At 34.6% G+C, this 15248-nt stretch overlaps 1 protein-coding gene across 2 annotated transcripts in view; it reads left to right on the plus strand.

Annotated features, from left to right (window-relative positions):
* Positions 1-12165: 12165 nt before the first annotated feature.
* The window catches only part of LOC306849028 (LIM homeobox transcription factor 1-beta), a 69513-nt gene continuing 66430 nt past the window's right edge, over positions 12166-15248 (plus strand). The window contains exons 1-3 of one of the 2 annotated variants that reach the window (XM_079383878.1): positions 12167-12417; positions 12655-12779; positions 13761-13947. In XM_079383878.1, the coding sequence (XP_079240004.1) occupies positions 12710-12779; positions 13761-13947 (257 nt within the window). In that variant the 5' untranslated portion in view covers positions 12167-12417; positions 12655-12709. Of the gene's footprint in view, positions 12418-12654; positions 12780-13760; positions 13948-15248 lie in introns of both variants that reach the window. The other variant, XM_079383879.1, reaches the window with a different exon arrangement.

Here is a 15248-nt window from a genome sequence, read left to right on the forward strand (position 1 = left end):
AGAATAGGACAATATTTGGCAGATATACAACTATTTGAAAATCTGGAATCTGGGGGGGCAAAAAAAAAATTTAATATTGAGAAAATCGCCTTCAAAGTTTTGATATATTTACGGTAAGAAAGTTACATTATTACATTTTTTACATAATTTTACATTATTACAAAATTATTACATTATTTACAAGATACCCCAGCGACTTAAGACTGGTTTTGTGGTCCAGGGTCACATTTGTTGATTTAGTGTTTTTTAATACTAAACCTAACCTAATTTTTTATTATTAGTATTATTATTATTATTATTATTGATGGTTGTTAGTGATAAAATGTTGATATTATAATCAACATGTTTACAATCAGCATGTGTTGATTTAATGTTTTACTGCTAAACATTAATAATAATGTTACTACCAATAATAAAAATAATAACTTTATAATGTCATAATATATTATTATAAAATGCATTATTTTTTATAAATTTTATTGATAATCATTTTAGACTTAGTAACTCAATTTTGAATAACCATTTTCCCTATGAAATTTCTTACATTTCCTTAAAAGAAAAAGAATGTTTTGTGCTGCTTTTGCTCATTCTTTTCACCCCTTTAGGACACCACAAAGTGGCCTGAACACAGTGATCAATTAGCTTCTTTTAAGTGAGATCAAAGCGTCGTGGCCCCATGTCCAGGCATGAAGGCCAATTAAACCTGAGCAGAAGGATGCTGGTCCCTGTGGACCACTCACCACTGGACACATGCTATGGATTTAACTATATGCTATAAAAACGCCACAAATCTGTATACTTATCATTTGATATTCACTATAAATAGTGTTATTTTGGAGGCCAGCAACACAGAACTTCTGAATCCTTACTTATTAAAGTAATCATAATCATAAAAAATTATAACCAATGTGAGGTGATAAAAGAGAGAAACAGTGTCAGTAGAGGAGTGAGGGAGCGTGAGAGTGGAGTCGGAAGAGGAAACATCGAGTCTCAGTCCACAGACAGGTGCAGTGACCCTATCCACCTCTGGAGGTGCCACTTGCATTTTATGGGACATTTATGGTAGGCCAGCGCTTTTTACCACGGCCACCTGGATGCAATAAGAGTGCAGCTCCTGAGCCTGCTTGTAGGAAACTCTCAGGGGCTCCCGCGGGAGGCAAGCCCTGTTAAGATGTTTATGATTCAAAAAGTGGTCCAGGGGGAGAACACTGACAACTACATAGAGGGATTTTGTAGAGGGAGCTTGTTTTCTTGTTACTCCCAACACTCCCCCAGAGAGCTGTTTTCCATCTTCTTTTCCTGAGTAAACCCATGGGGAGAACAGGATTGATTTAGATGTTTTTTTAAACTCTGCTTAATTGTGTTCAGGTCAGTTGGTTTTAGGTTTTGTTTCGTATATGCCAATCATATTTGTTAGATCTAGTTCATTTAGTTCAGAAAATCGGAATGAACTTCATTAGATATGAATCAGCTAGATTCCATTAAAAGTTTGTAAATTAAAGTGCAGTGAATTAAAGTCCCTTGTGTCCAGATGGGCTGCTCTAATAACTTCATTAGGATTGACATACTTCCTGTTCATTGATATATAGGTCTGTGGTCAGACCTTGTAACTTAAATCATCAATTTAATGGCCTTTTTTAAATGTAATAATTTTGTATTTTTACATTGTATTATATAACATTTAGCAATTCATTTATAACGTTTGTTTATTTTAAAAGTCAAAACGTATTATTTGCATTATTATTATTATTAATGTTAGTATTAGTATTTTTGATCATTTTCATCCACATATAAATCATAAGAACTATCAAATTTGAATATACTATTGAAATAATGGTATTATTTATTATCTTCTAATAATGTTGTATCATGACAAATGGCAAATACTTTTGGTTGTGTGTGTGTTTATTTTATATTTATATTTTATTTAATATATATATTTTATTTAATATAAAAATTTAACTAAATTGGAAATATTTATCATAATTTATATTGTTTATTTTAATGGTCAAAATGCATTATTGTTATTGTTATTATTGTGCTTAAAATGTTTTAGATGTGGATAATTATTTTAATATTCATCCCCATCTAAATCATAAGCACTATTAATTTTTAATGTTCTTAAATTGAAATGCTGTTGAAATAACATTATTATATTATGTAATATTTTCTACTAATTTTAAATAGTACTATGTTATTATATTATATTATATTATATTAATTATATGATATGATATTATATTATTTCTAAGTATTTTAATATGAAATCATGTATATTCTCTGTTACCCAAAGTCTTGAATCTGGCAGAGATACGCTATTTAAAATAGTCAATTAGACACCTGGAAACTACATAAGACTGAGAACTTCACAGCTCTAATGCCGCAGGTCTGTTCTTTTCTAGGCTGTAACCCATCTTCCATGCTGACCTTTGATGAGGGAGACCACAGCAATAAATCCTGCGCAGAATCTACTCACACCTTCATGTTTCAGCCCGCTAACTACATTTGACCATTCAGGGGGTTCAAAACTGCAGGCTCTAATAGCCGAGCAGATGGACCAGTAAATGATGGCCAGGACACGGCTACAAATCTGAAGAGTTTAAACCAAAGCTGCTTTACTACCCTTACACTTCTGACTGTCTCTATATTATTTTCACCATATGCTAAAAATAATTTCTGTGGTCAATTAGCAAAATGAACTTTTATGTTAGCATGTCTGATACAGGCCTCTTCATCTCAGCATTCATTACTTATTCAAGTATATTTTCTGTAACATTTTGTGTTCCAGTATAAAAGCGAGATCAACAGCTCCACTCCAGGTCATTATTTATTCCTGATCTTAACCACACGGGGAAAGGATCAGCGTTTGGACCGGTTTCAGTGCTCTGAAAGTCATTTTTTGCTCTCGTGGGATACATGGAGACCCCCAGGTCAGCACATGCAGGGAGCATTGAATGTGTTGATAGAGATGAGGGGGTGCTGGATAGATTAGAAATGCTAGCCTTTGACAGACGCTGCACAGATCTTCATCTCCAGATCCAGCCAGCTGAGGAACATCTGGAGCAACCCACACTCAGACGCAGACACTGAGAGCTGTGCTGTGAGTTACATTTATAACACAGCCATGGTGAATGTGGCCTGTGAAATTGTCATGTTTGTTGATTTAGGTGGTGTTATAAGATGTTATATTTCTTCAATAAGCACGTAGATATGTCCTGCAGTTTGACATAATCTAAAACTATTTAAAACTTTTATTTTTTATATAGGTAGAGATGTTGAAACATCATGGTACATGGACAACAACCATTATTATAATTATTATTATTATTACTATTATTATTATTATTATTATTTAAGAGAGTAGTAATAACAAGGTTGAAAATAATAAGAGAGAGACAAGAGGCCTGACAGTCATCAAAGCACCTGAAATTTCAATTTGAAGTCTTGATGTGAAACATTAAGCAATTACCTTGATCCCTGCGTTTCCCCTTTAATCTTCACGGCACACTGTTGGTTCGCCATAATTACATACCAGTGACAAATTTTCAGACATAAGCTCTCATCAATGTGGCGACTCAAATCTATTTAGAACTTCTCAGTGTTCAGGCCACAAGACTGGTTACACACATTTCATTTCAAGAGCTCTGACTGAAGTTATTCCTTCCACAAAAGAGAAACAGGGGATGTATGTTGTAAATGGCACGTATCCTAAAATCAGACTTGGAAACGCCACGGAGCCCGCTTTGCCATGGGATGAATAAATCAGTCTGGAGAAGAACCCAATGAACAAGACAACCATCTGCTGAAAAGCATCGTAAATCTCGTCTAGTTTGGGAAACATTACCATCCCTTCAGTTGCACTGTAAGGATTTGCAGGCCTCACGAAAGCCTTAAATCTTTTCCATAACAACAACGCAAACGCTGATAGATTATTTGTGATATGATCAATGCACTAGCATAAAAGATTATTTGTGTGTGCTAGTATTTCTTTAGCATTAAACAGATACAAATTTGCCAAAACCTAAAAGCATTTCTATGTGAAATTTTCCAGATTCAATGGAGAAATCAAACACATCTTCTCTCAACAGAGTGCCTTTGTTAGCTGTACCTAAAATAGTCTGTTTCATCTTAAGCTAACTTTGATCTGCGTCAGATCCTGACCTTAGATAATAGAGGCCTGGATGAAAGCCTACTAATACAAGTGCAATTTGTTTGGCTCTAAAACCTTTTTCTTTTCTTTTATGTAGTATGTAGTGTGTCATTTATACCCCCTTTATTGGCACTTATGGAATGTTCATCAACTTAAAAATCTGCTGAAAGTTTACTCAGACATTCCAAGATGTAGTTTCTTTCTTCATCAGAACAGATTTGGAGAAATCACTTGCTCACCAATGGATCCTCTGCAGTGAATGGGTGCCGTTAGAATGAGAGTCCAAACAGCTGATAAAAACATCACAATAATCCACAAGTAACCCACACGACTCCAGTACATCAGTTAAAGTTCTGTTGAGTGAGAAGTGGCGTGTTTGTAATAAACTAATTCATCATTAAAGCGGATTAACTCTAAAGCTTTCCTTCTGGTAAAATGCAGAAATCCATAAACCATAATGCTTCTTCTAGAAAAAAAAAATCTATATATAATCAAATCTGTTGTCATTTAGAACTGTTTGGGCTTGTAAATGGTGTTTGATCTGTGCATATTTCTCTCCTGATTCAGACAAGACAGACTTTTCACTAAACAAAGCAATACTACTCATATTTTAGCAGGAAGCAAGGATTTGGGGCTTTTCGCTTTACTGGAGTCATGTGGATTATTGTGATGTTTTTATCAACTGGCTCTCATTGTGACGGCACCCATTCACTGCAGAGGATCCACTGGTGAGCAAGGGATGTAATGCTGAATTTCTCTAAATCTGTTCCGATGAAGAATCAAACTCGTTTACACCGGATGGGCCCGAGGGTGAGTACATTTTCAACAAATTTCCAGCATGTTCAAATCAAACTCACATCCAAATGAATTGTCCTCATTTGCTCATAAATTATTAAATTTACTGGACCTGCAGAATTAAGTTATTCAAAGAGTTTGTGCATTGCAATGCAAGGTTAACAGTCTGAGTAGCCATGATTACATCTTGTTTATGTCTTCTTTATTAATTCTCCCTCCTGTCCTTAGAAATGTGCTAACTTTATTTAAAGTTTAATAAATCTTCTTAAAGTCGCTGAAATGAATTCTTGCTTAGACCTTGTCTGAATAGACACGTTACCACAATGTTAATAACAACACTAATAACAAAAATTGTATTAATTGTTTTCTGTTTAAAACATTGAGCATGAGTCAAACATTACAGTCTAATGTGAATTATTTATGTATTTGTTTGTTTATTTATTTACACTCTATGTTTGCTTTTCGTTTGCAGTATTAGATCGTAGTGCATACTATTGGTATGTGCATTTAAAAACTGTGCAAACTCAAACCGATGAAGACCTCGTGACGGTCATCCCTTTTGAAGGTAATTTACAGCTAACAGTAGATTATACATATTTAGTGCAGTGATTGGTAAATACGAACTAAAAAAAGTGTGTTTCTTTATTAGTATGCTATGTCAGTGAAACAGAAGAATTTAAAAGTAGATTGGCCACTGGAGGGCGATATTGACCCTCTATATAGCCTAACACTGAGCATTAAGACAAGTCCATCCTGGGCAAACTGTACTGAGCTGCATTCTGTGCAAAACAAGTAATAACTATTGCATAATAAATTATTAATCAATATTACTCTGTTTAATGCATATTAATAGGTGATATAAATTATATATATATATATATATATATATATATATATATATATATATATATATATATATATATATATATATATATATATATATATATATATATATATATAATAGCCTACTAATCCAAATTTAACGAAGCAACATGACAGCTACTTGAAAACATTAACACGTAAATTTTCCGTTCAGCACTACATAACGTATGCTGCAATTTTTTTTTTTTTTTTTTTTTTCTTACTCAAGGTTTTTTATTGTTAGCCAACAAGATAATTTTACGCAAAAATTGATGGCTGCAGATTATAAAGAAATTTACGGAAAAGAACTTTGCAAAGAAAAACTTATTTTTTCATTAAATGCTACACCAAATGTACGTTATTCTTGTTTAATTTTTAATTCTCATTTAATTAATTATCAGTGGCGTTTGTAACGCATATTTTTAAATGAGTGAAAATAACTTAAAGCTGCCTTTTATCTTGTTTTCAAGTCTCTGAAAGTGCAATGGTTCGTTATAGCAAAAACTCATTAAAAGATCAAAGTGGATCCAAGCTTGAAGGTTCACTGCCTCGTACAATTTACTGTATGTGTCTGCTTCTCACTGCCATTAGCAAGGTTTGCTTTCTTTTCAGGATTTGTTCAGATAAGTGAAGGATTGACCCGTATGCTCCAAACAGCTCCAAGATTTACCCGATACCAAATACAAGATATTATGTGTTAACCTCTAACATATATCTTTACTAGACATTCTTGTGTTCATTAGCCTTATGTGCAAGTTTGAGACTTCAAGAAAAAATCTTAAATATAATCTATAATATAAATATAATCTATAATATAAATATAATCTATATATATATATATATATATATATATATATATATATATATATATATATATATATATATATATATATATATATCATAATTTTAGAACATATTTAGAGCGCAGAAATTAACGCGGTTATGCAGCTAAAGTTTATCGCGTTTCTTGTGTAGCTCAAGTTGTTGACTGTTTCGTAACAAATGTTTCGTAAAGTTTATATTTAACGAATTGTTATTATTATTATTATTATTTACATTACGCAAGTACCCGAACGCTGACGCTGTCCAAGTGCTAGCCTACAGAAGGGTATATTTTTGTGCAAAACCCTTTGAAGGCATTTTGCTAACTTTTTCGATTGATATTATAATAATCTAATATATATATAAATCTGTGTATAAATCAATTTCGATGACGTTATTTCGTTGCAATCAAAGGAGACGTAAGCATCGTTAGATGGCAGTGATGCTCTCAAAGCGCATCTCATCGCGCCGCGTCTCAGCTGTGAAAACACTGCTTATCACTTCAGAGAGAGTCCGTGATGACATCTGAGGTGTTGCTATAGAGCCTAAACACGTCCCATACGTCACTTCATACTTTGTTTACAGAGTGATAATACATTAGTTTTATGCACATTCATTGTATACGGAGTAACCTTTATTATTATTATTATTATTATTATTGCTGTTGTTGCTTATTTCAGGATTGTATTATATTGTTATCGTTGCTTTAATTTTAGTTTGCATTATAACCATTTATAATTTATTGTAAAGCGCTCTTTGATTAATATTGATCAAGGCTGGGCAAATTTAACAATGTTAAAAAATGTGAACTCGCTATTAATTTAATATCTCGCATTACACTTGAATGGAATGCTCCCCTCGTGAAACGAAATTATTTGGCAATTTTATATGAATTTGTTTATTTTTCATATATTTAAAGAAAAAAAAAGAGACTAAACAAAATACCCTTCCTTTGAATGTTAGGCTTGGTGATTGTACAATTTATTTATTTTTATTTATTTATTATATAACATCTGTCATTTAGCTAGTAGTTAGTGGTTATTTGGGTAGATAGCCTACATTATAACCTATATTTTCACCTCTTTGCTCAAACTTATTAAAAACGTATTATTGCGACTGAATACATGAATCGAATTTTGATATATTTATTAATAGTCTTGTGAACATTTGTCATGCAAACGCGCTTTAAAATAAATAAATAAACGTCCATTAATTTGTATATAAATAATGTCTTTGCAAAAAAATATATATATTGCCGTCGTACATTTTTCAGTCAAATATTTTTGAAATGACAAAAGTAATGTTTATTTTCTTTTTCTTTTCTTTTCCCCCCATTATTTCATTATTTTCGTTTCTTTATAAACAAACAGATTAATTCCTCTTAATGCGTGTTGCGTTGTTCTTACCTTGTGGTCGAATTATCCGAGTTGTTTAACTAAAACAGTGTAGTAAAGCTTGCAAACCTTTATTGAGTTTAGATTGGCTTCTCTCTCACTCACTGTGGTGCACGTGCCACACACCTGCCGCTCAGGCACACCATTTAGAGAGAGGGAGGGGGTGTCTGAGAGAAAACAATTAAAGATTTTCTCGAGCAACATTACATAAATCACATCTATTTGCGTTTCTTGCTTTTCGGCCTCGTTGTCAAAATTCTTCTGAAAGCAGAGTTCAGAAGTCATCTCGTGCGTAAAACCCTTTCAACTTTTGTGGGCACAACATTTGGGCCTTTGCGCCACCAGTGACGGAAGTCAAACGACTTTCAAGGGACTCTAAACATGTAAGGCGTTCGCCCTGATTGCCTTTCATGCCTGTCCAATGAGATCCGTCTTTATGAAACACTTCGTAAACCAGAGTTCCAAACAAAAGCCCAAGTCCCTGAAACACACAAGTCACGCCACCAGCATATTGCTGAAGGCATTGGACACAGTTCATTCCTAGCAATTACATTCTTCATAGCACATAATGGGGGTGAGGGTGGGGGTGGGGGGAGTCTTAACCAAGCCTAAGCTAGTTTGCTGGTTTTAGGTGGTTTGCAAGCTAGTTTATGCTGTTTTCTTTTTCAAAATACATAATTCGTTTAAACCAGTGTCAGAGACTTTGTGCATCAAACATATTAAATCATTTCACGATTGTATATCCTTTTAAATAACAAGCTATCATTATTTTTTCAACATTTACCTAAAGCAATCTGTCATTATAGGCCTAGTCGTTTCTTTGCAGATCATAATTGAAACGCAAGGGGGAGCCTTGCACAAATCTTGTTTAGGCACAAGCATGACCCTCGGGCTCCAGTTTCACTACTAAGGATGTTCAATGAACCTCAATCAAGGTAAATTATCCATCGATCTCCCCTAATGATGGTGAGTCACGCGATTGTTTTAACATTAAATTAGGAAATAGTGCAACCTTTTTTTTTCTTTAATTAAAGACGCACTATCTGCAAGAATACAGCTTCACCAAAGTAAACATTTTGCGAATTTCCTTCGACACCTTAGAAAAAGCAAATTACTTAATTCCAAAACGGGAAATGTTCGTTAATACATGTTAAATAAAAATTGTCATGTGATCTCAATATGGGGCAACCGTGACATGCGCCATATCAAACAATGAAATCCTCCACCTTTGAAATTAATTTTCAAAAATAGGCTGGGTTTAAAAGCTGTTTTTAACCGTTTTTTAACCATTTATTGAGTAATTTCCATATTTAATATAACAATGAAATAATAGTATAAATATTAATTTAACAATAATAACAATGAAAATTAGGCTATATAGCCTATATTTGTTATATTTTTATATATTTGCATTATTATCTATTTTACGTTTTAGTGTGCGGTTCACCTCCTTACTAATGAATAAAACTATATTGTTGTTACAGTAAATAGTAGTAGTAGTAGTAGTAGTAGTAGTAACAATTATAATAATTTTTCTCCACCTTTAAACTATGCCCACAATTTATCATTGTTACCGAAATTTACAGTTCGCCCTTTGACTCGCCTCCTCTATTCGATTGATTATTTAATCAGCAGCCTTTCTGATCATCATGAGGCATTGCTGCAGTCTAAGTAGCCTACTAAAAATACATCTTCAGCTGAGTTCGACCGAGAATAAACCGTTTAGGGGACCGTAATGAACTGGCCGCCGTGGCCTATGGTTTTCTGAGTGTCAGCTGAAGATATTTATTTTTGAAGGTGTTGGGCTGGTGGGGGTTACTCGATAATGAAGGGTCGTCATAGGTATCTCACTTGGCGACTGCTTGAAGTCTCCTAAATGGCTCGGAGGTGGTACGGAATCCCGGGAGTGAGGCGGTAACAGGGGAGCGTGACGAATTCCGTTTAAGGCGAGGAGTTAAGCGCGTGCATTCCTCCCTCTCAGTGTAGCTATATGATGCTCGGAAAAGAGCGTGTTAACTCTCATGCTTGAGTATATGACTTGAGGCATTGAACGCAAGTATTAGTTATATTAAAAACTGACGTTTGAGTGAGTGGCCAAATCCAATTATGTGTTATGAAATATGCAATGAGCTAAATCAATATTGCACATTCTCTTTTCTTATTTTGACGAATTTTAAAAGAGGCTTTTTATACTTTGAGATTGAATTTTCCAGATAAATAAAGAGAGAGAACGAGGACTTGATTTGAGTGTAGTTAATCTTAGCAACAACTGAGGACACATGCAATTAATAAAGACCTGAAGATGAAAGGCACAACCGTTTGTGGTTCTCAACCCAAATATCCAGCACTGGGATCCTAACAATTGCTCTCAATAGGTAGTCAATGTATATCATTGGTATTCATGGCTATCGTTAGCCTGTCTCAAACATTTGTGAAGCATGGAGCTGCCATAAATACAGCTGATTTATTGTTTTCCCTCATGATCAAAACATGAGCAAAAAATATTTCCTTTACAATACTGCTATAAATTATGCTGTGCAAAATTGATTTGTCATTTAAACAGTTAAGCGATTCTTCGTTGTTTTTAATAAGACGAAATGTCTAATGGACGGATTTACTGGAATTTACTCTCTTGAGTAAACTGCCAAGGTAACAGAATAATGCAATTACAAAGAAGCTACATATTTTAATAATGTATAAAAGATTCATCGCTTATCTGTTGCATCATTTCATTTGTTCAGATGCGTCCTCTTTTTATTGGCTTATTGTTTTTTTGATGAGAATAGATCTAACCAAAGCGGTCCCTCCGGAACAAAACCACAAAGCTCTCTAAATAAAATCTGGGACATTTAACTCATTAGCTCGATTTTTATCTTTGCTGTGTAATCGGTAGAATTATTACTCCATCTCTGCCATCCTATAGGACTGCACAAGGGTTTGCTTTTTATTTCGTCGGACTCTGTCAGCCGCTGTCTGTAGTTATCAGCCCTGATCTCCAGGTGCATCAGAAGAGGGTCAGAAGGTTCGAGGCTTCATAATGGACACAAAAGCACAAAGCATGCGGACGGGCCAGGCGTGATGCTCCGCTACCTGATATCAAAGCCAGCAGCCTCTGCATGAGAGGAGAGGGCCTCGGAGCAGCCGGAATAAAACCAAAGAGTAACATGTGCTTCAAGGTTTGAAGTGACACCATTTATTTACATCAACAACAATAACAGTAACATTTTACATTACAATAGGCATGTTCCAAATTGAAGGTTATTGTGATTAATTACAAAAGAAACATCGCGTAATTGCAAGTTTATTACATCGCGTAATTGCCACAGATTAATTGCAAACGACATGTTTCTCGTATTCATCTTAATCGCACTGTAACATTAACACAATAAAAGCATACTGTTAGAATTACTACTACTATTACTACTAATAATAATCAAGAATAAAATTAACAGTAATAATACATTGTTGTTGTGTTGCTGACAGATAAAACGCATTTGCCGTTTCTCTCTCTCTTTCTCTCTCTCTTTTTTTTTTTGTAATTTCGTTAAATTGACAGAAGCAGTTGCTTATTACGCAAATCGCATATTGTCCAAAATGCTGTCAAATGCGTGCCACTGTTCTGTGTCTTTAAAGATATATGTACGCATACTTGTTTAAATTTAAATGCTACATTTTTACATAGTCTGACAGGCATCAAAATTCATACTTGAAATGATAAAAAACATATACATATACACATATATATATATATATATATATATATATATATATATATATAAATATAAATATAAATAAATAAATATATATATATATATATATATATATATATTTATGTTTGTGTATGTATGTATGTATGTGAATTTGTAGACTAACTTTCTTTCTTTTTCTTTCTTTCTTTCTTTAGGCCAAGCTTTTGTCTGAATTAGACTGTTTTAGACTCATTTGTTTCACCACAATGTTCGTAACGTTGTTTACCATCCTTGTGCGCCTCTAGTTTGGGAGGCAATGCGATTTTGGAGGCGGAACGCATTTAGTTCCACTCGGCAGAGTGCAGGAACACTGGCGGACCAATAGCATCCCTATGTCAGTCAATAGTCTGCAAAGTGACGAGACCAAAAGGGGAGGGTGCGTTCTCTCAAGCCTATCTCAGTTTTGAGCTTTCTCAAGCTGCAGGGAGCTAAATGGAGCACAAATTTAAGAGTTAACGTTTAGACATCTCCTTTACGTTTTCGTGGATTTTACTAATTTCCTGAAAACTTTCTGCGGGACGAGACGACTTGTGCGCGGTGTAGGAAAGGGAGGATCTTCCCTTGCAGCTCGTGACAGCACTGCCTGGATACAAACTTTGCGCTTCGTGCAGAAAACGTCTAGATTGACCCGGCCATTAAATAACAGGTGATTTAGTGCGTGTTATAAGTTTTATAGTTACGTCTTGTTGTCCTTCTGTGTCAAGGTTTGATCGAGAGAAAATACTGATCTTGCAAGTGTCAATTGCAATGAAAAGTTTTTTTGAGCTGGCCATTTTAGCGGCAAAGCCGTGAGATTGAGATTTCTGTAATATTATGTGCTATAGTTTTGGGATCTGAAGCGTGGACAACTCTGACAAATGTGTTGTTGTGGATATTACAACAGGTCCTGAGTGAATAGGACGGCGCTTCCTTGCTGGTAACAGTGGGGATATTTAAAGATGTTGGACGGTATAAAAATCGAAGACCATCCGCTGCGGTCGGGACAGGCTACGCTTGGAGTTATGCTGGGTAAATGATTCATTGTCTTCAGTATTATAGCCTACTATTGTGAACACGTATTCCTGTAATAAGAATAAGAATTGTATAATGCTGTTTTTATCGAGACGTACGCGAGAACTAAAGCTGGATCTGTGGCAGTCGAGCTGTGCAGGCGGCTGGAATACCGGCCACATATCTGTCGAATAATAGATGCTGTTTCTCAGAGAAAATAGCCCCAATACACAGCTGACGTATTTATTTTATTTTATTTTTTTCCTTTTCTTACATTTCATGGACAACGTAATGTATTTATTTCGATGCTCCAGTATTGTATTTTCTGGATACAAACCGTTATACTTATTTCTCATTCACACACCTACACAAATATTATGGCTGCTTCATTTTAGTAGGCTATCTGTATTGTCTAAATACTGGCGAAAAAAATAAAATAAATAAAAAATAGGCCTGCAGCAAAAAATTATAATAATAAATAAAAAAAATTAAAAAATGCAAACACACACACACACATACAAACACGCACAAAAACAAGCAACAACAAAACACCTACACAATTCCATAACCTTTTTATTTCATTTTTAATGGCTATCAATTTTGATTTCAAATGTTATGTAGGGCAAATAAATAAAACGTACAAATATATTAGGCTATATTGCCAATTATTTTAGAATCACATTTATTCAAACTTTTTTGAGATTTAGTTTTGGTTGATAATTTGAGCGTTATTTAAAATGTACGCGTATATAGCCTACTACTACTACTACTAATAATACAATAATAATAATAAATCCTATCTGTATGCTCTTGAACTGTTAATATTATTCACACGCCATTTGTTGTTTTTCTTCACCGTTTCATATTGGTTTATTTAATAAAGCCTAATATTACAAAATTATATCATAACCACTTGTTCAATAGCCCATTTATGTATCCTTATTTTTAAAAATGTAGATGAAGTCAGAGTATTATTAAAATTATGGATTTGCTCTCCAGGGACGGAGTGCCATCACCAGGCGGTGTGTGAGGGGTGCCAGCGGCCGATATCCGACCGCTTTCTGATGCGCGTCAACGAGTCTTCATGGCACGAGGAGTGTTTGCAATGCGCCGTGTGTCAACAACCGCTCACCACCAGCTGCTACTTCCGGGAGAGGAAACTTTACTGCAAACACGACTACCAACAGTAAGGGCATGGATTATTTGAAAGATATTATTGGTGTCACACGCACGCAGGTTCATTGCTTCTGCTTGACTTGATTTTATTCAACTGTGAACAATCACAGAAAGTGTCAAACGACACAAAGTGTCAAGTGTTGAACTGAATGGTGTCGTTGATGGTATGATTTTGTTGAACTTGTCATCATCTTAAAATTCTGTTGGTTTTACAATTGTGACGCCAAGTGCCCTGTGGTATTGTCGAAGAATTGTCTTTATATTTATTAGGCATTTATGCACGTTATAGCCATAATGAATTTATTTCCTTCCTGCGTTGTCTAGTTCTAAACTATCTTTCTAAACTGAGACGCATCAGTCCTGTGATTTAGTGAGTGGTTGTTTGGCTTGAATTTTCATTTAAGTTTACGCTGCACTGGATCTTTTATTTCTTTCTTTCTCTTTTTTTTTTTTTTTTTTTTGCAACGCAATGGCAGTCAAAATTAAGCGATTTCATTTAATTTAGTCTTTTCTTGGATCGATCAGTCGAGGACGACATAATTATTTGATCACCTGTCGTACAGTAGGCCCCTGTCCATTTAACGCAGATGGATGCTGGTTAACTCATCTTAATTTTACGTTTATTTACATCGTTTACATGCCAATCATAAATTCATAAATGGTTAGAAATGATTTAAGTAAGACATTTGGCACTGGCATTTGACATTAATTCTGGTATGGCACACACACACACACACACACACACACACACACACACACACACACACACACACGTTCGTTTCCTGACTGACTTTAAATAATACATTGTTTTTTTTTCTTCTTTTCTTTTTAACTATGCACTCTTGTTTCATCTTTTATTACTTTTATTGTATATTTTTATTTAGCTAATTTATTATTATTCGACCTATTAAATTACTGGTGTTGTTATTGTATTTTGCAATCGTGGGCCATTTCTATCGTTCTGTTGCAGAATGTTTCTGATTTAATTAACCCCTAACCATGCCATCATGAATGTACAAGCGCTATAAGTGATGCCGATACAAAATGCCTATTTTTAAACACCGTTTTAAGCAATTAAAATCTTCTCGAATCGCACTTCTTATTCCTCGGTTATAAAATCGTGTGTAGTCATGGTATGGGATAGTCTGAATTTGCACAGTGGGTGGGTGCTGTGTCCTGAAGCTGTGAGTGGACCGCGGGGCGCCTTATGTTGCATGTCTTCTCCACATGTATGTCACAACTTTTGCAAGCTTTTGTGTCAGGGGTTTTGAAATATCGCTCCCTCTCTCATGGTGATAACTGGGAGGTCCC

This window comes from Barbus barbus (assembly GCF_936440315.1).
Source record: "Barbus barbus genome assembly, chromosome: 29".
NCBI classification, from domain to species: domain Eukaryota; kingdom Metazoa; phylum Chordata; class Actinopteri; order Cypriniformes; family Cyprinidae; genus Barbus; species Barbus barbus.